The sequence below is a fragment of the Salmo trutta genome, chromosome 4 (assembly GCF_901001165.1).
Source record: "Salmo trutta chromosome 4, fSalTru1.1, whole genome shotgun sequence".
In the NCBI taxonomy this organism is placed as follows: domain Eukaryota; kingdom Metazoa; phylum Chordata; class Actinopteri; order Salmoniformes; family Salmonidae; genus Salmo; species Salmo trutta.
Window position 1 is genome coordinate 19,374,741 of NC_042960.1, and position 24,955 is coordinate 19,399,695.

At 43.2% G+C, this 24,955-nt stretch overlaps 1 protein-coding gene across 1 annotated transcript; it reads left to right on the forward strand.

The window, feature by feature from the left end:
* Positions 1–902: 902 nt before the first annotated feature.
* On the forward strand, positions 903–24,607 carry LOC115192014 (spermine oxidase). Its single transcript, XM_029750102.1, has 7 exons — positions 903–1,042; positions 9,723–9,957; positions 11,037–11,263; positions 17,247–17,420; positions 19,555–20,305; positions 22,551–22,711; positions 24,043–24,607. The coding sequence occupies exons 2-7, from the start codon at positions 9,750–9,752 to the stop codon at positions 24,190–24,192; spliced, it is 1,671 nt and encodes a 556-aa protein (XP_029605962.1). The 5' UTR covers positions 903–1,042; positions 9,723–9,749; the 3' UTR covers positions 24,193–24,607.
* Positions 24,608–24,955: the final 348 nt, after the last annotated feature.

The following is a 24,955-nucleotide window of genomic DNA, read 5'->3' on the forward strand; positions in this document are numbered from 1 at the left end:
CAGGCAGTGTTGGTTGGGCTGGTCTTCTATGGACAAGTCAGGGTTGCTCATATTAATTAAGCCCCAATGCAGTCTTTTTTATTTTATTTTTTTAATCATCACTGTATGTCTAATAAATCACTGTGTGTGTTTATTTTAATGAAAATAAATGAAAATATATTTCAATTGCCGTTGAAATGCTCAGTCTGATCATGTGGTTGTTTTGGGTTGGGCCAGTAACCGAAAGGTTGCTAGATTGAATCCCAGAGCTGACAAGGTAAAAATCTGTCGTTTTGCCCCTGAACAAGGCAATTAACCCACTGTTCCTAGGCCGTCATTGTAAATAAGAATTTGTTCTTAACTGACTTGCCTAGTTAAATAAATGTTAAACAAACAAAAATAAAAACAATATAGTTGCAAATATATTTACATACACAGCCCTGATTGGTAGACAGGATTGTCTAGACTGTCTAGACTAGAGCATACCCCCATACCACCTCAAAGTAAGAGGATACATATTATGCAAATACAAGATGACTGGTGATTGGTCAAAATAATCAGATTGTGATGTTATGGTCTAGGCAAAAAAATAACATGATCAGTGCTATTCTGGATCCTTGGGACATCCGTACCCTAACCTTAACCTTAACCTTAACCCATACCTTAACCATAACCCTTACCCAACCCTAATCTTAACCCTTACAGTAACCATTGTTAATGTCAACTTCAATTGGGGAAGGGAAGTCCCAAGGATCCCGAATAGCAAGGACCAAAACTCTATCCCACCTGAACAGGCTGAAATTCCAGCCATTTTTTTCTCCCCAAAAGCTGTTAAACTAAAAGTGCATTTTCAGAATGTTATTTCGATCTCATATTGTGGAAATATTGGGTAAATCACGTTTTTGATTGTACTGCTCCTTTAAGAGGGGAGGCAGCGGCAACATGGAACTGGCTGCTTCTGGTTTCAAGGCACATATAAATACAAAGCGGAGCCGGGTACGAGGAAAACACAAAGGAGAAGAGGAGAATTCTCACGTTTAAAACTGAAGACTAACGGAGTCAGGTAATGAGCGCCTCCTGAAATCAAGCTTGTTTCCTAGAAGGTAAAACATGTAAAACGCCATTCGTCGCAGTCCAGTCATGGTTATAATATTCATCAACATTGTGGATAGCAAAGAAGTAAACAGCTGAGCTGCAGCTGTCAGTAGGCTACGGTGTGTACATGTTGTAGGCAAGTGTATTTATGCCTAGTGTTGAATTATGTGCCATATTAGGCTACAAAAAATAGGTAGCCAATAAAATATAAAGTAAATGATCCTAATTCGATTGTTTACATCGCTTTGTAAAATTATGCTGTTGGATGTTCAAAATATGATTGCAATAGCCTAAGTTTAATTCTGTGTAAAATGTGAATACTGTTGTATTTTCTATTCCGTTTTGACTAGATATTTCTCCCCATTGAATGGTTTCAGTGAATCAGGATATCTCACAGAAGAAGAACTAGTCGTTCTTCTTTGTTTCAAACTGTGGTCTGGTGGTCTGTGTTGCTACTTTGACTATTACGTGGCAGAGGATGAGATACACACAGCCGTGCGTAGCCTGTCTGGAACTCAACGCTACTTTCTCTGTGGTCAGCAAAATAAACTTGACAACTTCAATTACATTTTCTCCCTCTTTCCGTCTCTATCTTGCCTGTATTATTCGTCCCTCTCTTAATTTCATATTATATGAATAGTATATGAATGGGATGGAATATAATTTGATTCAATTAGCTTGTTTTACAATGTTATTGTAATTTGATTAAATCCCAGCCCCATATCTGTAACCCAATGAATAAGAAAATAGATGGAAAAAAATCATTACAGCTGTTCTTGCGAAATTCCACTAGTTTATGCATGAATAATTACCAGCATATGTACATTGCCTAAAGGTGTAATACCCTTGTTCTACAAAATAAGTCAAGGTTTATCGTTACGTAAAGTAAAGAATATGATCGGTCTGGACTCAATGCTGTCAGGGGGTATCCACATATCTTCACCATTCAGAATCATCGCTCTTTGTTTTCAACCTTTTCAAAAGGCACTACTGTCCATTGTGCACCACCCAACCGCATTCCAACCTGTTCCCTTTCCGGGCAGTACCCTTTTAACCGCGGCTTACCTTTGGCATTACCACTCTTGTCCTAGGGGCACCGCGCTCCTGTTTAAACGGCTCCAGGGTGGATGACACCCGAGCATCAGTTCTAGCACTGCCAGCCAGAGGCCCTCCCCTAGCCCTAGCATCCCAGCTCTGGAACACCGGAGCTGGGAGAGAGGTGTGGAATTTCTGGGGCCTGTCTGGCACGGGACCCGGGCCCCCAAGGCTAGAGCGCTCTTGTCCTTTTTGATGTCTGCGGTCTTGAGGAAGTGAGACGTCATGTCGCCACACTAGCAAGTACTGTAGTGCGCACTAGGGGTTTGATCCAGACCAGAGATGTTCCAGGGTTGTCGGATATGGCATGAAAGCAGCTGTGGAGTGGACTGAAGTGCAGACGGTGAGGAATTGATGGAGGAAGGGTGTGTGTGTGTGTTTTAGGAAGGCCGATATTTGGAAGGAATAGGGTGGGGGTGGCCTTACAACTCAACAAATGACAGGCAGACTTCTTTTTAACCTTACAGTCCCTTTTTATGCCCTGGCCTGCCCCTGGAAAGAGCAACCTCGAGCAATGTCAGTCAAATGTAGGCTAGGTTGCTCATTTCTAGGTCACACACTGTAGAGTTCCTCACCCCAGTCCAGCCCCCGTTAATCTGCATGCTGCGGCATGACTAGAGAGAGAGGAGTGGTGACATGTGGTGAGTGCGTTAACCAGCCAGGGATAATGGAATCACAGCGGCTCTATGTCTTGGTCCGGGGAGGGAGAGAGGGTGTGTGTGTGTACATACACACGTGTGTGTGTGTGTGTGTACATGCACACATGTGTGTGACAGAGAGTGTATGTGACCTGGGAAACAGCAGCCCAATTCTGTGATCCTTTCTCTGCAAATGTTATTGCTGTTTTGTAGTAAAACCATAGTATTACTGTAATAGTACTAGGCAGCTTTACTGTATATGCAATACACTAAATACACCATCCTAGGACATTCAATACCTTTTTACTCTCCTGTGATTCAGAAAGTAAGGCTGAATGTGCGTATTGCCATTTTACCCAGTGATTTATAGTAGTGCTTGCATACAAATCCCATATTGCTTCACAAGTAAATGTGGATGCAGGAATAAAGCTTTGGAGAAGCATGTATCATGAGCAGGCTTTTCTGTTATTACAATCAGAAAGGAAGGCCATCTTCCTTCAGAATCCCTGAAGGAATCCAGGGCCCACTAACAGTTTGTCCCAAATGGCACCCTATTTCCAATACAGTGCACTACTTTTGACCAGAGCCCTAAGTAGTGCACTATTTGGAACACTCTGTGTCCGATTTATTACATAGTTACAGGCCCTTCTAGCCTCTGGGAAAGGGGATACCTAGTCAGTTGCACACTGAATGCGTTCAACCGAAATGTGTCTTCCATATTTAACCCAACCTCTGACTCAGAGAGGTGCGGGGGGCTGCCTTAATCAACGTCCACGGCGCTGGCCCAACACTCTTAACCACTAGGCTACATGCCTCCATAGAGTGACTGTGGTCTTACGGATGACAAGGGGTATTTTTCCGGTTTAGATGTGTCACCTTGTGTTGCGGGGATGGGGAAGGAACAAAGGGAAACTTGTTTGCTTTATCTTTTTACCCTGGATTTCCTCTCACTCGATGAGAAGCATCCCTAACACAGATTGAGGACTCTGCCTTGGAACACTAATAACAAAAAAGATACAAACTCTTTACTTTATCTGCCTGTAACTGTGGTGCTGCTCTGCTGTGGGCCTCATGGGCTCCTTGAGCGAGCTCCACTGTGGGTCCTTCAACAGGAAATGTCTCGGTGACCTACAAAAAGGATGTGCTGACATCACACCCCGCTGTGTGTCCTCACGGAGGCCCGCGGTGTGCTCAGTGTGCTTGTGGCTTATCTTACATGTGTCTGCCTGAACATAGCAAGAGGTCCAATTCATCCCCCATTACCTCTCAATTCAATTACATTAAAACAACTTTTTTTTTCTTTTGGTCCATGAAACAAGCTGCACCACAAATGAGAAAAGCATAAGTGTGTGTGTTGGTGTGTATTAACATTTCACCTCTAAAGCTCTGTATAAAACCCATAAATGATTATTAATATAACACAGAATTAATAGGTTAATATGTGACAGAAGGAAGGATTGAAAAATACCAAATCATGAGCAGTAAAAATACATTTGAATTGTTCCTCAGCCCACAGGCACTTAGTCAGCCGACTCTTAACTCCACCATCGTTTCAGTTGTGAGGTGACCCGGGGATGCCTATTATCCCAAAGAAATGGATGAATGTTGTCATAATTAGGATCGTCATTATCGGGAGTATTATTGCTGTGTGTGAGTGAGTGATTGATTCTGTGTATGCACCAGTGGAGGCTCCTCAGAGGAGGAAGGGAGGACCATCCTCCTCAGTGAATTCATAAAATAAAAATAGTGAAACATTTAAAACGTTATCCTTTTTAGATGAAAACTAAACATATACACATGTCGCCAAGTAATTTATTAAAACACTGTTTTGCAATGAAGGTCTAAAGTAGGCTCAACAGCAATCTGTAGGGTAGCACCATGGTGTAGCCGGAGGACAGCTGGCTTCTGTCCTCCTCTGGGTACATTAACTTCAATACAAAACTTAGGAGGCTCATGGATTTCACCCCCTCCAAATAGACTTAAACAGTATTTATGACAACTTCCGGAGGACGTCCTCCAACCTATCAGAGCTCTTGCAGCATGAACTGACATGTCCACCCAATCAAAGGATCAAATAATTAATCTACTACTGAAAGCATAAGCTACATCTAGCTAGCACTGCAGTGCATACAATGTGGTGAGTAGTTGACTCAAAGAGAGAGAAAAACTATTAATTTATTCCAAAATGGGAAGGGAGGGTAGAGAGATTCACTTACTTAGCTAGCTAGTTTTGCCTGCTCAAACAGAGGGATGTTACAGTATGTGTGTGTAGCCACTCTATTCTTGCTGATGAGGGTTTTCCCCCTTTGCTGCTCAGTTCTATGCCTCAAGGCCACAAGGCTGTTCCTCTGTTCCTAGAATCTTATTAATTTGGAGACTGTGTAGTGGCCTTGTTAGTGTAACACTGTGTATGACTAGGTTCCTGGCCTCGGTATTCAGTCCACAACGCTGGTCCTGTTCGCCGGGTAAAATCAGGCAATAAACATGGCCTATATACGTAGAAACTGTCATTGCTATGCCAAATGGGAATCCATTCTGAAATAATAAGTCATTTCACAGGATTATGTTTTTTAAATATTAGACGTTCGGCATCTGTGACGAATACCACAACTTTGTTGATAGTTTGTTGAGGTATGATCAGCACTTTTCAGGATCGTGTGAATATTCCAATCAAGGCATCACAGACAAATGAATGTGAAGAAATAGATGCAGACAGAGAATTGTACTACTTTTGACCTTTGAGGGCTATGAAACGGATGCAGAAAGAGGATACATCCCAAATGGAACCCTATTCCCTATGTGGTGCACTAAATAGGTAATATGGTGCCATTTGGGATGCCATTTGGGATGCACACAGACTCATTGAACGGTCTAGCCAGCTAGGACTTGTCCAGACATGTTTTGCTTCCTTCTCAGCCCGCTACTATTATAATTTCCCACTACTCAACACTCTTAGTCTTGTGATGCAGACAGCTGTGAGGTTAAAGGTGAACACATCTGGGAAGAAGGTTCTGAACTTCTTGTGTTGCAATCACTGCTGTTTGTGCTTGAAATGTATCTAACCTTTCTGCAATATACTGTGAACTATATTAGTTCCCATAGTCTGTACAGCATTTTGAATATGATCCACACTGCAGTTGGTGCCTGAAATGTTGGTGTCTAACTTTCCTGAGCTGTTTAGGCTGCGTTTACACAGGCAGCCCAATTCTAATATTTTTTTCCTCTAATTGGTCTTTTGACCAATCCCATCAGATCTTTTTACAGCAGACCTTTTTCAGAGCTGATCGGATTAGTCAAAAGACCAATTAGTGAAAAAAAGATCAGAACTGGGCTGCCTGTGTAAACACAGCCGCTGTGTACTGTATTCGAGCCTTGTGAAACACAACTAGTTTGAAACCAGTTTCGAAGAGACATCTTGCCCACGGTACATAGTGTGAAGAGAGTTAGTTCCCATAGTCTCTAAACAGCATGTGATATAATTAAGCAATAAGGACCGGGGGGTGTGGTATATGTCCATTATACCATGGCAATTTTTTTATTTATTTATTTCACCTTTATTTAACCAGGTAGGCAAGTTGAGAACAAGTTCTCATTTACAATTGCGACCTGGCCAAGATAAAGCAAAGCAGTTCGACAACATACAAAAACACAGAGTTACACATGGAGTAAAACAACATACAATCAATGATGCAGTAGAAAAAAAAATAAGACTATATACAATGTGAGCAAATGATGTGAGATAAGGGAGGTAAAGGCAAAAAATGCCATGGTGGCAAAGTAAATAAAGTATAGCAAGAAAAAACACTGGAATGGTAGATTTGTAGTTTGAAGAAAGTTCAAAGTTAAAATATAAATAATATGGTGCAAAGGAGCAAAATAAATAAAATAAATAAATACAGTAGGGGAAGAGGTAGTAGTTTGGGCTAAATTATAGATGGGCTATGTACAGGTGCAGTGATCTGTGAGCTGCTCTGACAGCTGGTGCTTAAAGCTAGTGAGGGAGATAAGTGTTTCCAGTTTCAGAGATTTTTGTAGTTCGTTCCAGTCATTGGCAGCAGAGAACTGGAAGGAGAGACGACCAAAGGAGGAGTTGGCTTTAGGGGTGACCAGAGAGATATACCTGCTGGAGCGCGTGCTACAGGTGGGTGCTGCTATAGTGACCAGTGAGCGGAGATAAGGGGGGACTTTACCTAGCAGGGTCTTGTAGATGACCTGGAGCCAATGTGTTTGGCGACGATTATGAAGCGAAGGCCAGCCAACGAGAGCGTACAGGTCGCAGTGGTGGGTAGTATATGGGGCTTTGGTGACAAAACGGATGGCACTGTGATAGACTGCATCCAGCTTGTTGAGTAGGGTATTGGAGGCTATTTTGTAAATGACATCGCCGAAGTCGAGGATTGGTAGGATGGTCAGTTTTACGAGGGTATGTTTGGCAGCATGAGTGAAGGATGCTTTGTTGCGAAATAGGAAGCCAATTCTAGATTTCACTTTGGATTGGAGATGATTGATGTGAGTCTGGAAGGAGAGTTTACAGTCTAACCAGACACCTAGGTATTTGTAGTTTTCCACAAATTCTAAGTTAGAACCGTCCAGAGAAGTGATGCTGGACAGGCGGGCAGGTGCAGGCAGCGATCGGTTGAAGAGCATGCATTTAGTTTTACTTGTGTTTAGGAGCAGTTGGAGACCACGGAAGGAGAGTTGAATGGCATTGAAGCTCGTCTGGAGGGTTGTTAACACAGTGTCCAAAGAAGGGCCAGAAGTATACAGAATGGTGTTGTCTGCGTAGAGGTGGATCAGAGATTCACCAGCAGCAAGAGCGATGCGGAGTGCCTGGATAAAGCCATTAGCCGTGGTATATTGGCAATATACCACAAACACCTGAGGTGCCTTATTGCTATTATAAACTGGTTACCAACGTAATTAGAGCAGTAAAAACATTTCTTTGTCATACACGTTGTATACAGTCTGACATACCACGTCTTTCAGCCAATCAGCATTCAGGGCTGAAAACACCCAGTTTATAATCCACATTTTGGTCTGGGTGGTAGTAAGTGTACTCAAATTGATTTGTTTTGGTTCCGTCCTCTTGCACTTTGTGTACCAATATGGTGTCATCTGAAACAGTAAACAGCAAACCTTTGGGAAGCTCAGATGAGCAGCATACCCTAGACGCAGCTGCAGTTCTAAATAGAAGGTAACGGATTCACTGAACGGGTTTAACCGGTTTGACCGCTTGACCCTGGTTCGGGAGAAACCGCCTTTTTCTTGTGTGTGCGAGACGGTTTCTCAGTATGGTACCGCAGCATTGCCATGTGCAGCAGCGTTGCTGTGGTGACAGAGCGGGGAGGTTTTGTGGGGGAGAGGGGAGTGGAGTGCGTCACATGTAGGAACTGGAGGTAGCATATGGTCTCACCTCTCAGAGGAAGAGGAGGAGGGGGAGGGGGGTGCGCTCAGGGATGAAAAAATTGAAAAATGAGGATAATGGAACACGTTACTGCTCTGTTTAGTCTGCTTCCTAATGCATTTTCCTCCTTGATCCTTCCATCCCCTCTTCTTCTTTCACACACAGATGTACTTTTTCTCTTTTGTCTCTCTTGCTTTTCCTCTTTTTTTCTTACCATCTCCCCCTATTTCTCTCTCTCTCTTCTCCTGTGTCCTTTCTTCCACTGCCTGCTTTCTGTCAAATGTGCCTATTTTCCATTTGGCAAGGCCCCGGCCTCAGCTCACTTGCGTACACACATGCTACTTCAGTGAGTGGTGGAAGGAAGTCCGTGAGAAAATAATAAAATAAAACGTATTTCACCTCAACATTTCAACCCTGCGACGCCGTCGCCCCAAACAGTCAATTAAGGACCCGCATGAGTCTCGTTCATTTGGTGTTGCTTAGTGTTTTGTTTTGAGACTACATTAGATTAGTATAATGGGATCAGGGAGATGCGCTTTAAATATGCTCCATTTTGCATTTTGTTTCCTCAGACACAGTTGTCTATATGTTATTATAAACTGAGGGGTCGAGCCCTGGATGCTGATTGGCTGACAGCCGTCATTGTAAATAAGAATTTGTTCTTAACTGACTTGCCTAGTTAAATAAAGGTACAAAAAATGGGTATGACAAAACATTTCTTTTTACTGATATAATTACGTAACCAGTTTATAAAAGCAATAAGGCACCTCGGGGCTTGTGGTATATGGCCATTTTATACCACGGCTAAGGGCTCTGTCCAGGCAATCCGCGTTACGTTGTGCATAAGAACAGCCCTTAGCCGTGGTATATTGGCCATGTACCACACCTCCTCGGGTATTATTGCTTAAATAAAATAAGCCCCCACTACACAGCACAGCTACTTCTTAGCCATGCAACAGTAAGGTGTTTTAACACGGATAGGTATGTTATCCAGAGACAGTGGCTTAGACAGCTAGACCACACTAGGCCACAAAATAGCAAGACCTTTTTGAAATAGCGACTGTTTTAATAACACGATGAACCCGTTTCCCTTTCACACTCAAAGTATGCATACTTAGGAAAGCGCGATGAAATTCTATTTCCGGAATGGATTTGATGTCATAACAGGTATTTGATCTGAAAGAGGTTTTGTATACAGTACTGTGTACGGAGGCTTTTACTTTGAACTGAGAACACTCAATGGAGTACCCACTGATACCCAATGATGCGTGTAAAGATACTTTCTGTCCTCATCTTGCCTGAGGGAAATTGACTTGCTTTGTTTTTTGTGTGTAGTTCCATTCATGTTTATTAGACAGGATAGTGAGGACGAATGAGAGAGCAATGAGTCGGATTCGAACCTGTGCTGGCAGCGGTATGGGTTCTAAAGTCAGCGCTTTATACCGCTGGACCACACAAGGCTCGACTTGTTTTTAACTAATGGCTTGTTTCTCTGTTTCTGTTCCCCTCAGACCCCCTAGAAGAGGAGCTTGGACGGCATGCAAAGTTGTGAAATATCTTCAGACAGCACTGATGACCCCCTTAGTAGAGACCTACGCACTCGTCGACAGCCTCGAATAGTAGTGATCGGCGCGGGCTTGGCCGGTCTCGCAGCTACCAAGAGCCTCCTGGAAAGCGGCTTCACGGATGTCACAGTCCTAGAGGCGTCAGACCGCGTCGGAGGGAGAGTTCAAAGCATTCAGCACGGTAAGAAATGATGCTATGAACTTTATACACTACAAACACACGAAGCGTTAGTAAGAAACAATACATGGAGGAAATGACGCTAAACCAGACCCTGGAATTTCATGGGTTATGACTCTATGGGTGTTTGTTTCTTAAATAGTTAAGAAAAAGCTCCAAACCTCACTCACTGAGACATTCGACATGTCTGTGTGAGTGTGTAATCATCAGGTTGTTTCCCCCGCACTCACATCTAGCTGTCAAAAGGTGCCCCCGTCTATTCTCTATGGGGCTAGGCTATCAGTTGCTAATGCTAAAAGCCTTCCCAAAATAACACTGGATCAGAATGTGTGCTTAGCAAAGCCCAATTAAGCTTTCTCAATTCAAAATGTGAAATGTGATTGGGGAATTTGTCTCTCGGATGGATGTGTGGATAGTCCTGCAAAATCCCCTTTGAGCTGAACAAGTTAGATTACTCCCATTGCCACACATGGATTCAATTCAGTATATAAAAAACCCCACGTATTTATCCCTATTCCTCATTCTCTACGAAGCCCTTTTCAATAACAAGTACCTCTCGAGTAGGTGGTTGTAGCATCCTCATAATGTCCAGTAGGCTGCAGTCACATTCATTGAATTGATTGCAGTTCCTTTCACGTCCATTCAATTAAAACAACTTCCCGTTCTCATTTCTCTGCTTATTTCATTGAATTCAAGTTCCATTCCATTCAACTTATTCCCAAATAAACTGACACAAACAATCAAGTTCTTGGGGTGGGTAAACCGAAGTTTGTAAGTGTGACCCCAAAGGTGCATCTGATATGACACATTATTCCCTATATATTGCACTAGTTTTGACCGGAGCCTAAGCCTGTCCCAATATCCTCACTACTTGCATGGCCAAAACATTACTTAATATTGAGACAGAGACGAAGTGTATAATGTATTTATATGCCATTTAGCAGATGCTTTTTTTATCCAAAACGTACATTTTGTATGTATGGTCCCGGGAATCGAACCCACTATCCTAGCATTGCAAACGCCAACTGAGCTACAGTGAGGACTACATTCTTCTTCATCTTCTTCTCCTCCATCTATTCCAGGACAAACGACTTTGGAGCTCGGAGCCACCTGGATCCATGGTGCTAACGGGAACCCGGTGTACCACCTGGCGGAGGACAACGGGCTGCTGGAGCACACCACGGACGGCGAGCGCAGCGTGGGCCGCATCAGCCTGTACACCAAGAACGGCGTGGCCCACTACCAGACCAACAGTGGTACCAGGATCCCCAAGGACCTGGTCGAGGAGTTCAGTGACCTCTACAATGAGGTGAGGGGAGAGGTGTGTGTGTGTGTGTGTGTGTGTGTGTGTGTGTGTGTGTGTGTGTGTGTGTGTGTGTGTGTGTGTGTGTCCAGATTACCACTGATGTGTGCACAGGGAGCCACCCATGACTGAATGTAGATACTGTATGTACACAGTGACACGTATGCACAGGTGTGTATAGTACAGGTGTGCAGGGAAACTCATGCACACACACAATTTGTTTACAGTGGTCCAGTGAAGCGTGTCATGCACTGTTCAGCTACCTCAGAGCGTTGTTATTCACGCAACATTGGCTTCCCGCCACTACCCTTAAGATCAGAGTAAATAGACACTGTGCAGAGGAAAGGGAGACGCTTTCTACACACTTCCCTTTCTCTATGTCCCTGAGTAATTCTCACAATAGTTATGTTCCATAAGTGTTGCAAGCAGCAAAGTTACCAATAAAGAACACAAATACCAAAGTCAATTTTTAAAGGATTCACATTGGGTGGGCCAGAAAGAGGCGTATCAAGCTTGTGGTGACCTGTTCCCAAGGCTTACGGAACTGGAACTATTTCAAGGCACTTGAATAAACAAGAACTTTCTCTATTATCCACCTTAACAACACAGCATTCTCCACAGCAGCACCCATTCCTTTAAGAACACACTGTACGAACAGGAATAACTACACAGTAATAACAGAGTTTCTAAACCCAGAGGCGCTACATTGCGAGACGTCCGAGAACGCTTGCGAAGCACTCGGCAGACCAGGGTTTGGGGTTTGAGAAGTTCATTTAGAGAAGTGAGAAATTCTTCCGTAGTTGTTCATTTTCTTGTAATCTGAAGGCACAACTTAGATTCGAGCCAATAAGTAACTGAACATGTTATTACTCCAACATGGTGAAAGTGACAAACCGTCACATTTTCATTTTTGTCAAAAACGACTTCATGTCTAAGGAGTGCCTTGGATTTGACGGCCTGCACATGCAGAGTTCGGCGTGAGACGACCGTTAGACCCGATAACGTATTTCTGCGCATGAGCTTAGCTAGCCAAAGTCTCCATGATATCGCCTACAAGCGTGATTGAAGATTTCTATTGGGTAAGCAGTTTCTACATACACTACCGGTCAAAAGTTTTTTAGAACACCTTCTCATTCAAGGATTTTTATTTAATTTTTTACAATTTTCTACATTGTAGAATAATAGTGAAGACATCAAAACTATGACATAACACATATGGAATCATGTAGTAACCAAAAAAGTGTTAAACAAATCAAAATATATTTTATATTTGAGATTCTTCAAATAGCCACCCTTTGCCTTGATGACAGCTTTGCACACTCTTGGTATTCTCTCAACCAGCTTCATGAGGTAGTCACCTGGAATGCATTTCAATTAACAGGTGTGCCTTCTTAAAAGTACCTTTCTGGAATTTCTTTCCTTAATGCGTTTGAGCCAATCAGTTGTGTTGTGACAAAGTAGGGGGGTATACAGAAGATAGCCCTATTTGGTAAAATACCAAGTCTATGTTATGGCAAGAACAGCTCAAATAAGCAAAGCGAAATGACAGTCCATCATTACTTTAAGAGATGAAGGTCAGTCAATCCTGAAAATTTCAAGAACTTCTTCAAGTGCAGTCGCAAAAACCATCAAGCGCTATGATGAAACTGGCTCTCATGAGGACCGCCACAGGAATGGAAGACCCAGAGTTACCTCTGTTGCAGAGGATAAGTTCATTAGAGTTACCAGCCTCAGAAATTGCAGCCCAAATAAATACTTCACAGAGTTCAAGTAACAGACACATCTCAACATCAACTGTTCAGAGGAGACTGTGTGAATCAGGCCTTCAAGATCGAATTGTTGCAAAGAAACCACTACTAAAGGACACCAATAATAATGAGAGATTTGCTTGGGCAAAGAAACATTAGCAATGGACATTAGACCAGTGGAATTTTGTCCTATGGTCTGGAGTCCAAATTGGAGATTTTTGGTGCTAACCGGCGTGTCTTTGTGAGACGCGGTGTGGGTAAACGGATGATTTCCGCATGTGTATTTCCCACCATAAAGCATGGAGGAGGAGGTGTTATGGTGTGGGGGTGCTTTGCTGGTGACACAGTCTGTGATTTATTTAGGATCCAAGGCACACTTAACCAGCATGGCTACAACAGCATTCTGCGGTGATACGCCATCCCATCTGGTCTGGGCTTAGTGGGACTCATTTGTTTTTCAACAGGACAATGATCCAACACACCTCCAGGCTCTTTAAGGGCTATTTTACCAAGAATAAGAGTGATGGAGTGCTGCATCAGATGACCTGGCCTCCACCATCCCCCAACCTGAACCAAATTGAGATGGTTTGGGGTGAGTCGGACCGCGGAGTGAAGGAAAAGGAGCAAAAAAATGCTCGGCATATGTGGGAACTCCTTCAAGACTGCGGGAAAAGCATTCCAGGTGAAGCTGGTTGAGAGAATGCCAAGAGTGTGCAAAGCTGTCATCAAGGCAAAGGGTGGCTACTTTGAAGAATCTCAAATATAAAATATATTTTGATTTGTTTAACACTTTTTTGGTTACTACATGATTCCATACGTGTTATTTCGGGGTTTTGATGTCTTCACTATTATTCTACAATGTAGAAAATATTAAAAATAAAGAAAAACCCTTGAATGAGTAGGTGTTCTAAAACCTTTGACCGGTAGTGTATCTTCATACTTAACCATCTTAGGTAATAATTAGGGAGCTGTAACATACAGTGTGAACAATGCTTTTATCCTGATTTCATGTGTCAGTCTGCATACCTCTATGCTGTAATCCCTTGGATAATCCATTTCCAAGATGCCAATCACTTTGCAGTGTAGCAGCAGCATCAACACAGCAGAGCTACGCTATGCATTAGGCTAACCCCCACTGTGCATCATTACAGCAGCGCTAAATGCTTATCCCTTCCATGTATCATTACAACTGCGCTAAGCGCTAATCGCCACCTTGCCTCTGCCTGGAATCCAGCATAATTAATTAAGCAGTAGGATTAGCATTCCGAAGCTGACTTGGTTGTTTTGTTTCACATCAGGATTTGAGGTACATAGAAATCCTATCTGTTTAGATCTAATGTTTCATGAGTGTGAGGCAACGGACAAGAAATAGCTTTACAATTATTTGTCTTTGAAAATGTGTTTCTTGAGGATCCCATTTCAACTGGAGGCTATTTTATATTGTCAACAAAGGTGTGCTGCATCCTGGGTCGGGTTCATTAGGGCACGCAACGGAAAATGTTTTTTAAAGTTTTGCTAAGGAATTAAAAAATTTAGTTTTCAGGTTGTTTTCAGTCTGTTTTCTTCTGTTTGTTGTATGCAAAACGTTCCACCAGGGAGGTAAGACGATGATAAGGTTATGCAATCGAATATCATGTCATATTATCACATAACCTTTGTGGTTACAATGTAACTTAGTGCAGCAATGATAAACATAAACATTCTGATTCCATGGAAAAAGAATGTGAACTTCACTCTGGGACAGCTAAAGCAGTCATTTGAATTGCTCATGAATAAAACAAAAATATTAAACTCTGACATTTTTTAAGTCATGCCCCCTCCTTCCTTGACTTTTCCTAAATAAGTCTATATAACACACTGTCGTTGTTAAAATCTTAATATCACTAACATACAGTGGCTTGCGAAAATATTCACCCCCTTAGGAAAAATGTAAATTTTGTTGCCTTACAACCTGGAATTAAAATAGATTTTTGGGGGTTTTTATAATTTGATTTACACAACATGCCTACCACTTTGAAGGTGCAAAATATATTTTCTTGTGAAACAAACAAGAAATAATACAACAAATCTGAAAACTTTAGCGTGCATAACTATTCACCCCCCCAAAGTAAATACTTTGTAGAGCCACTTTCTGCAGCAATTACAGCTGCATGTCTCTTGGGTTATGTCTCTATAAGCTTGGCACATCTAGCCACTGGGATTTTTGCCCATTCTTCAAGGCAAAACTGCTCCAGCTCCTTCAAGTTGGATGGGTTCCGCTGGTGTACAGCAATCTTTAAGTCATACTACAGGTTCTCAAGTGGATTGAGGTCTGGGATTTGACTAGGCCATTCCAAGACATTTAAATGCTTCCCCTTAAACCACTCATGTTTTGCTTTAGCAGTATGCTTAGGGTCATTGTCCTGCTGGAAGGTGAACGTCTGTCCCAGTATCACATCTCTGGAAGACTGAAACAGGTTTCCCTCAAAAATGTCCCTGTATTTAGCGCCATACATCATTCCTTCAATTCTGACCAGTTTCCCAGTCCCTGCTGATGAAAAACATCCCCACACCATGATGCTGCCACCACCATGCTTCACTGTGGGATGGTGTTCTTGGGGTGATGAGAGGTGTTGGGTTTGTGCCAGACATAGCATTTTCCTTGATGGACAAAAAGCTAAATTTTAGTCTCATCTGACCAGGGTACCTTCTCATATGTATTTATACTGTATCAACCGTGACTTTGGGTCCTTAAAGTGTCCTTGAAAAACACAATTTTTTATTATTATTATTATTATTGCCAACAATTATGTGGTTACAACACTCTCATACCTTGGTAGAATCTCATCACCCACACAGATTACGGAATAGGTGGATGCCTTTGGCTTCAAGACATGGCATGACTCATGTCACATGTTTGTTCCTGCGTCAACTAAAGATATTCTGTGGTAGCCTACCCCATCACCCTCATACATGGGCAGAAAACCACTAAACTACTGAATAGGCGGATTACTTTTGGCTACTTTACGGTAGCCTACCATAGATATTATTTCCCAGTGCCAGTGGTGTTTACCTGTTGTAACCCGGCACTCCCTTGGAATGGCCCCCGGGCGATCACCAGTCTCGTGACTGACGGCTCAGCTCCAGTTCCCTCCACCCTCTTTGTTCAGCTCACCGTTTCACTTCATTAGATAAGACACCTTCACGGTTGCACCCTTTTTGACGGCACAGAAATGGCTGTATCCCAAATGGAACCATATTGCCTATACTGTAGTACTTTTGACCAGACCCGTAGAGGTCAAAAGTAGTGCACTAAATATGGAATAGGGTGCCATTTGGCGTCATCCCAGGTATTTACTGAGAAATTACATGTGAAATGGTGCACAGTAATAATCTATGAATTACTTGTTTGTTTTTAAAACAGGCACCATTTGGTACCAGGTCATTACCAATTGTGTTAAATTGTTGTAACTAAGTACCAGAAAGTATGAATTAAAACAACATAGTTTCCTAGTAAATACCAATGGAAATAGTGCTACCCCCTTCACTGTGTGACCTCAATGATTGGGCAGTTCCTTCTAAAAGAGGTGTGTGTGCTTTGGATAAAGAAGTTCTGTCATGCATGTTGCTTTATATCCTGTACTGTAGAAGTCACAGGCCTCGGAAGAAAGTGTGGAAAAATGTAAAACAATCCGTTGTTGAATAATGTACTAAGTTCCACCCTCCCATGCAGTCATGCCAAGGCGTTAAAGGATGTCATACATTCTCACCTGGCGGCACCCTTTTAAAGGGCAAATTTGGCATTCAAACAACAACGAAGCGATCACCTTACAGATTGCCCCTTTTAAAGTTTTAGAAGCACCCCAGTAGATTCTGAATGTTCAGACTCTGTTATAGACTGTTGTAGCAGGAACACTCTATGCTATTTTGGATTGCTTGGCTGTTGGATGAGGTAGTAGCTAAATACTGCCTGTCTATGCCAATGAAACTCTGGATTGTCCAGTGTAGAACCAGAATGAAAACAGACTGGTACCCAGACCAACCCTGGTTACGTCCCAAATGGCACCCTATTCCCTATATAGTGCACTACTTTTGACCAGTGCCCTAATTGCCATGGTCAAAAGTAGTGCACTATAAAGGGGAAATGGTGCCATTTGGGATGCAGACCCTCTGCACATTCATTACTGCTTATACCATGGCTGTCAAACTCACATTTCTCTCCCCTCTTGTCATCTGCTCTATCCCTCTCCTCTCCTCCCCAGGTATACGAGCTGACTCAGGAGTTTTTCCAGAATGGGAAGCCTGTGTGTGCTGAAAGCCAGAACAGCGTTGGGGTGTTCACGAGGGACGTGGTGCGGAAGAAGATCACGCTGGACCCTGACGACTCGGAGAGCACCAAGAGACTCAAGCTGTCCATGCTCCAGCAGTACCTCAAGGTGTGTGTGTGTGTGTGTGTGTGTGTGTGTGTGTGTGTGTGTGTGTGTGTGTGTGTGTGTGTGTGTGTGTGTGTGTGTGTGTGTGTGTGTGTGTGTGTGTGTGTGTGTGTGTGTGTGTGTGTGTGTGTGTGTGTGTGTGTGTGTGTGTAGGGTGTGTGTGTAGGGTGTGTGTGTTTGTGTGTGTGTAGGGATGGGGGTGAATGTGTAAGGGGGAGGGGGTCGGTCCTTCTGAGAGACTATAAAAGATGCTAGAGCTCTAGTTAATGATTGGAATGCATTAACTACGCAAACATTATGCAAATCCATTAACGTTTCCTTCTAGGTATGTAAGATTGCTCGATGTGTTCCAAGAAAACCCGTTTTAAAAGTCGTTACGGAAGGCATTACTTTCTATTTTTCCATATTAAATCAACAGTACTGTATTCTGAATCACTCATCTCTGGAGAGAATTGGTGCACCTCCTTGGCCTCTCGCACAGTTCTGGTTCAAGCCAGTTCTTTATACGCAGATAAATGACTGAGCATGTGATGCTCCTGCTAGGTTTAGACTTGCACTCTCACGCAAGTCTCACACAATACAAGAGTTTATGGCATGCTTTATGACTCAACTGAACAAGCAGGACAGGAAATCAAGTGCAAATAGGGGCGGCAGGTAGCCTAGTGGTTACAGCGTTGGGCCAGTAACCGAAAGGTTGCTGGATCAAATCCCTGAGCTGACGAGGTACAAATCTGTCGTTCTGCCCCTGAACAAGGCAGTTTTTTTAAATGTATTTTTTATTTCACCTTTATTTAACCAGGTAAGCTAGTTGAGAACAAGTTCTCATTTACAACTGCAACCTGGCCAAGATAAAGCAAAGCAGTGCGACACAAACAACAACAGAGTTACACATGGAATAAACAAGCGTACAAGTCAATAACACAATGGAGAAAAAAAAGAAAGTCTATATACTGTGTGTGCAAATGGCGTGAGTTAACCCCCGGGCGCTGAAGACGTGGATGTCGATTATGGCAGCCCCCCGCACCTTAAATGCGGAAGACACATTTTAGTTCAATGCATTCAGTTGTACAACTGTAGGTATCCCCCTTTCCCTGAAACTCTGGCTAATGTTAGCTTTAGCTACATTATCTTGTTTATGTTAGCAATAGTTTAATTTAGCTTGGTAATGTTATTGCTCCATCGGTGATCCTTGCTCCTTGTAATTATACCCAATAACTCATTGGATTAAATTTAGTGTTGATCACTTAAAGGTCAGTTTGCTAATGAAATAGAAACACAGCGGACAACAAAATGGAAGCCCTTTATTACGCGTAGAGCCAACTGTGGTACAGGGCATCCAGGAAAGAGAAAGATGAGGACGACAACAACAGTTTACCTCAGGAAATGTAGCTATTGCAAGCCTTATTATGTTTGTGTATTTATTCAATTCATTTCCTGGTTCACCAGCACTCAGTTATTAGGGCTACATCCCAAATGGCACCTTATTACCAATGTAGTGCACTACCATTGACCAAAACCCTATGCACTATGTAGGGAGTAATGTGCCACTTATGTCCAAAGTTTCCTTTAGTGGCAGCCAAGGCCATGATTTAAGACTTTTCCTCAGGGGAAACGTTAGGCTCTGTCGTTGAGGCTCTAGTTAGGTAAACAAACTATTGGGTTCGAAGACTTGAGCCAAAAAGTGATAACCCAACGAAAGTTTAATAAGATGTAATGGCCAATAAATAGGCAATTCAACTAGGATTAAGTAGCACTTTGATAGAGGTGGTTAATTTGGCCTCAATTCAATAAGGAGTTTTAGCCAATCAAAGAGTAACAGAAAAAAAATCTACTTGAAAGAAAGTAGATACATTTGACCAGAATTGAACAGACGTATTTGTCTGTGTTTCTATATGATACAGCCATCGTCTGGTTCCTCTTTAGGTTTCTTCCATCCACTGTTCTGCTACTTGCTCTCTGGGCTTCTAGGCTGGGTTATTAAAAAGAGCTTCAATACATTTGACTGATTGCTTGATTGATGAGTTGATTGATTGATTAATTGGAAAGAGGTGGAGAGTTGTGAGAGCAGCTAATAAAGGAGCTCAATTTGATCTGAGTCAAACTAACTTTGTTTGTTTGTATGTGTGTTATCCTTCAGGTGGAGAGTTGTGAGAGCTCGTCCCCCAGCATGGACGAGGTCTCGCTGAGTGAGTTCGGCGAGTGGACGGAGATCCCAGGGGCCCACCACGTCATCCCGGGAGGCTTCATGAAGATCGTGGACCTCTTGGCGCAGGACATTCCGTCCCGCATGATGCGCCTGGGGAAACCCGTCCGCCGCGTCCACTGGAACTACTCCGCCCAGCAACAGGAGGAGATCGCTCACGGCGACAACAACAATCGGCACGACAACGGCGACCATAACGACGACCAACGTTGCCATGGTGAGCCCAACCCTAATCCGGGTCACGCGTACCCCATCAGCGTAGAGTGCGAGGACCTCGAGTCGCTCCCAGCCGACCACGTGATCGTAACCGCCTCACTCGGCGTCCTCAAGAACCGCCATGAGGCGCTCTTCTCACCCTCGTTACCTGAGGACAAAGTCCTCGCCATCGAGAAGCTCGGCATCAGCACCACTGACAAGATTTTCCTGGAGTTCTCTGATCCCTTTTGGAGCCCCGAGTGCAACAGCATCCAGTTTGTGTGGGAGGACGAGGCGCAGCTGGAGCAGCCGGTCTACCCCGAGGAGCTGTGGTACCGTAAGATCTGCTCATTTGACGTGCTGTACCCGCCCGAGCGCTACGGCCACATGCTGAGCGGCTGGATCTGTGGCCAGGAGGCACTGCTCATGGAGCGCTGCGACGACGAGACGGTGGCCGAGACCTGCACCAAGCTGCTGCGACGCTTCACAGGTCAGTGAGCATGTCTGTGTGTTTGTCATTGTGACATTGACGTGCGTCCGTTGACTTTGTGTGTCTGTGTGTGTGTGAGTGAGTGATATACAGTAGCAATGGGAGTTTTCTGAATCGAGCCGCAGCTTTTAGACAAGTCTAGCACTAACTAGATTTCAGCTACTCAAGGTCTTCGTTGATGAATCAAATCATGTGTTCTTGATGGAGTGAGGACCACTGACCTTAAATAACTCACTGAGATAGGCCATCATCAGCATTCCCTCACTGAGTATGAATCATGCTCAGTGCTTCAACTCATCAGTATAGGGAAGGAATACTTTTACACACACACACACACACACACACACACTGTTACGAGCACACTGTAACCTTGAGGGCTGAATGAGTGCAACAATACTGTGCTCCCAGTGAGTCACGGTGACCCATTGAAGAGCCATTCCACTTATTCAGCCCTAGTGGGCCTCTAGGTATAGATTAAATACAGGAAATGACATCATCATTCTGAGCCTTGAGGTATATCGCCTTTCCCAGAAGGGGGTTTTGGGGGCTGATGCTGAATGAGTCACATAGACGTCTGGCAGAGTGATGGTGTTGAATACATGTGCATCCCATAACAACTGGCCCAGGGTCAGTTTTAGTCACTGTGCTCTTAATAGGTGGAGTAAAGATTGGATGAAGAAATGCTGATCCCACAAAGTTGTTAAAGGAGTTGCCTGTGGGTCTGCATCCCAGACATACAGGCAATATTCTCACAGAAGAGATGAGTAAGTCACTGCCATAGTTGCTCGACTGTATCAAGTTGTCTTTCACCCATGAACAGCCCCCTATTAAGAGTAATGGTGACGAAAAGAAACACAGCAAATTGAAAATGGCTGCAACTGTGGTCGAGACTCATTGGTCTTTTTTAAGAGAGAACCTGACAGAAAATCAATTGTTCGATTCGACAGGTCTCCTCTACATGAGACAGAAAAAATTGCTCTCTTACGTTAAGGCCATATTAAGGTTCCCGCTCCCTGGAAAACACTGTAAATGATAGTGTAGACAAGACGCACACAGTTGTCTTTGGGCTGCCCTACACCGTGAAGCAAATAATTACTATTGATAGAGATTAGCCTTGTGGCTCTGTATTGCGTCAGTCTTTTTCCTGTTAACAGAGAAAATAGGTTAAGGGATATAAGAACGAAGTCCTGGTTTAAATAGTTTAGATGAAGGTGTGTGTGGAATGAACATTAAAGACTTTTGACAGGGTCACTATTACGCTATAGACGGGTTGGTTGTTTAGAAGCAAAACCGACGCGTGCGCAACTATGAAGCAGAACAGACAGGGTTGGCTTTGAATGTTGACAACACGTAATCTATATTTTGTCTCCAGTGTTTATTGAAAACGTAAATACATTTTCACAATGAGCACTTGTTGTCTCTTAAGTACGTCGTCACAGTTGTTGGTTAGCTAGCTAGCGAATTTGATAGGTTGCCATTTGGGATGCATCCCATCTCATGGGTGGACAAAGCTCAGTATTGTGGCTGACAGTAAGTGACTGTTGTCCTCCTTCAAGGACTAAGTTATCCTCTGGTCAAGCCAGTTAGCTGACAAATGGATCATAGGAGAGTCAAGTCTAAGCTTAGCGTATGTCACCGACCCGGTTACCATCACTTAATGATGACGTCAGAGGCTTTCCTGGACACACACACACGCCTCACTAGGGCTTTACAGTTACTCCTCCCTATACAGCCAAGCCAACGGACACAATCAACCATAAACCCTGTCTTCCGCTCTGAGCAATACTCGCTGCCTGCCCTCACATTGTTTACTTCCGTAGGGAGTACCCCCCCCACGGAAACTCATTAACCCACACACTGACACACTCCCCTGATGTAGGTCACTTCGGTTTAATCCCCTACGAAGCAGATTCATTACAGATAGACTAGAGTGTGTATGGCCACTAAAAGGGACCGTAGCTGATTAGTACCGATACAGGAGATTGGATTGGATGTGTTGGAGGATCACCTATGTTAGATGGGTGGAGGATCACTCACCATGCATCGCCATTACCTTAGGAAACTTTCAATGGCTTATTTCCACCTGCGGAAGAGTTGTGTGTGTGTGCCTGTGTGTGTGAGAGAGTGTGTTGGTGTGGGTGGATGTTGATGTTTCAGTGTCCATCCAAAGGGTTTATATTGGACTGACCGCACCCACCATCCACCTCACTGTTCCTCCCTCTTCCTCCTTCTCTCCCTCGTTCAGGGAACCCCAACATTCCTAAGCCGAGGCGGATCCTGCGCTCATCGTGGGGCAGTAACCCTTACATCCGGGGCTCCTACTCCTTCACCCGGGTGGGCTCCAGTGGGGGTGACGTGGAGAAGCTAGCCATGCCCCTGCCTTACACCAAGAGCACCAAAGCTCCGGTAAGAACAGCATCTGGATCTGGATGCAGACTTGGGTTCAAATACTATTTAGGGTATTTCAATTACTTTTAAAGAAATTTCAAAGTAAGTATTTTGACATTTTTTCTTTGAAAATGCAAATAGTTGAATATTGGAATGCATTTGAAAATACATTTGGGAAGTATTGCTTGTATTTGAAAATACTCTTAAGTATACAAATATTTAAATACTCCATGCATTTTAACCAGGGGGGTCTGTTTGGTCCTAGGGCTATTTGAAAAATAGTTCTGTATATTTATAGGAAGTTATTTGCAAATACTTAAAAATTTGGCCACATTATTTTAAATCACTCCAACAGAAAATAAGTATTTAAATAACACATACTTAAATATGCATGTATTTGAACCCAGACTGGATGTAGTGTATCAGCTGGGTTGTGAAAAGCCTTCCCCAATGACTAAGTGGTGTTTGTGGTATAGTATGTTAATGACAGCGTAATGAGAATATATTTACTTTCATTGGTCTCTGTAGGCGTGATGCTTGTTTCCAGCCACGAGAGGAACTTGTAGCATGTTGTCAATGTGCCTGTTTCATCACTATGCCACCTAATAAGGCAGTAAGGGATGTGACAGTCACAGTGTTGGATCGATTATGAATCATGGGCCTTGGCCACCACCTTAGCCCCTGAAACCTGACGCATGTGTCCTTATCTTAGTGTGTGTGTGTGTGTGTGTGTGTGTGTGTGTGTGTGTGTGTGTGTGTGTGTGTGTGTGTGTGTGTGTGTGTGTGTGTGTGTGTGTGTGTGTGTGTGTGTGTGTGTGTGTGTGTGTGTGTGTGTGTGTGTGTGTGTGTGTGTGTGTGTGGCCATTTAAAGACTGCTAAAGGAGCAGCGTGACCTTCGAGAAATCCCCCTCCCGTCAAAAGAGTGACAGATCGTCACAAGCAGCCTTCTTACATATAGACAGAGCCTAAAATAGCTCCTCATGGCTGCATCTAAATGGCTCACTATTCCCTATATAGTGCATTACTTTTGCCCAGGGACCATAGTGCACTACCTTTGACTAGAGCCCTGTGTAGAGTATAGGGGGCCATTTGGGATGCGGCCCATAGAGTATGCATAACATATGCGGCAGTAATAGAGTATGCATAACATATGTTGGGTCATGCCGACATTCACTGGTTTGTTAAGGTCTTGTCTTTTTTTTTCTTCTCGCCCCTCCTCTCTTCTCTATCTCTGCCCTCTCTATCCACCTATCTCCTTCTCTATTGTATTCTTCTTTATGCCTCTTTATCCTCTCCTTTTTCCAACCTCTCTCCTCGCCCTTCCTCTCCTCTCCTCTTTACCCTCTCAGCCTCTACAGGTGTTATTCGCCGGGGAAGCCACCCACCGGAAATACTATTCCACTACCCATGGTGCATTGCTGTCGGGACAGAGAGAGGCCACTCGTCTTACAGAGCTGTACCAGGACTTGCACAAAGAAACCACAAAGCCTAACATGTAAAAATGACTAATGAACCACTGACTAGTGATAAAAAATAAACAACTTGTGTTTTATGCTTTCTATATTTTAATTTTTTTAGATGAAGTTATGCATGTGAAAGCATAGTAGGGGCATTAACAATTAAAATGATGATAATGATGAATACAGTTTTTACTGTATTGTAGAGATACATAGAGGGAGAGCGTGGTAGATTTAACCACTTATATGAGATGTACTGTAAAAAGGCTGCAAAGGGTGCCGTCATCTCTTGTCCATCAATCTGTTGTTTAAATAAAAAATGGATAAGTTAATGTTTATATAATAACACGTCTATAATTTAACTGTTTTTTGTAAGTGCCTTCTTTATTTAATGTCATGTTATTGAAAACAAACAAAAAATGATGGCAAGGATGAATAAACTTGTATATTAATGTGAGATACGGTCATCTTTAATTGTAATACCATTTGAATGTGTCCCAGACGGTTCCAGTCGAGGACAGACATTGGCAGACGCTGACACTGTGTTCCTTGAAACACGACCAATCATAGACGAAGACACTGTGTTCCTTAACACGACCAATCATAGACGAAGACACTGAAGCACACTGTGTAACTGTGCCAAGGTAGCAGATGGCAGTGGAGCCTCAGTCAAAGTCTTCACACCTCTCAGATGTGTTATTATGTGTGTTTGTTCTTTCCTTGTGTGTGAAATGAAACGACGTGTTGTGCGTGCTACATCAGGTATTTACCGTTGCAAAGAAATATTGGCTCAGTTAGCAGAAAT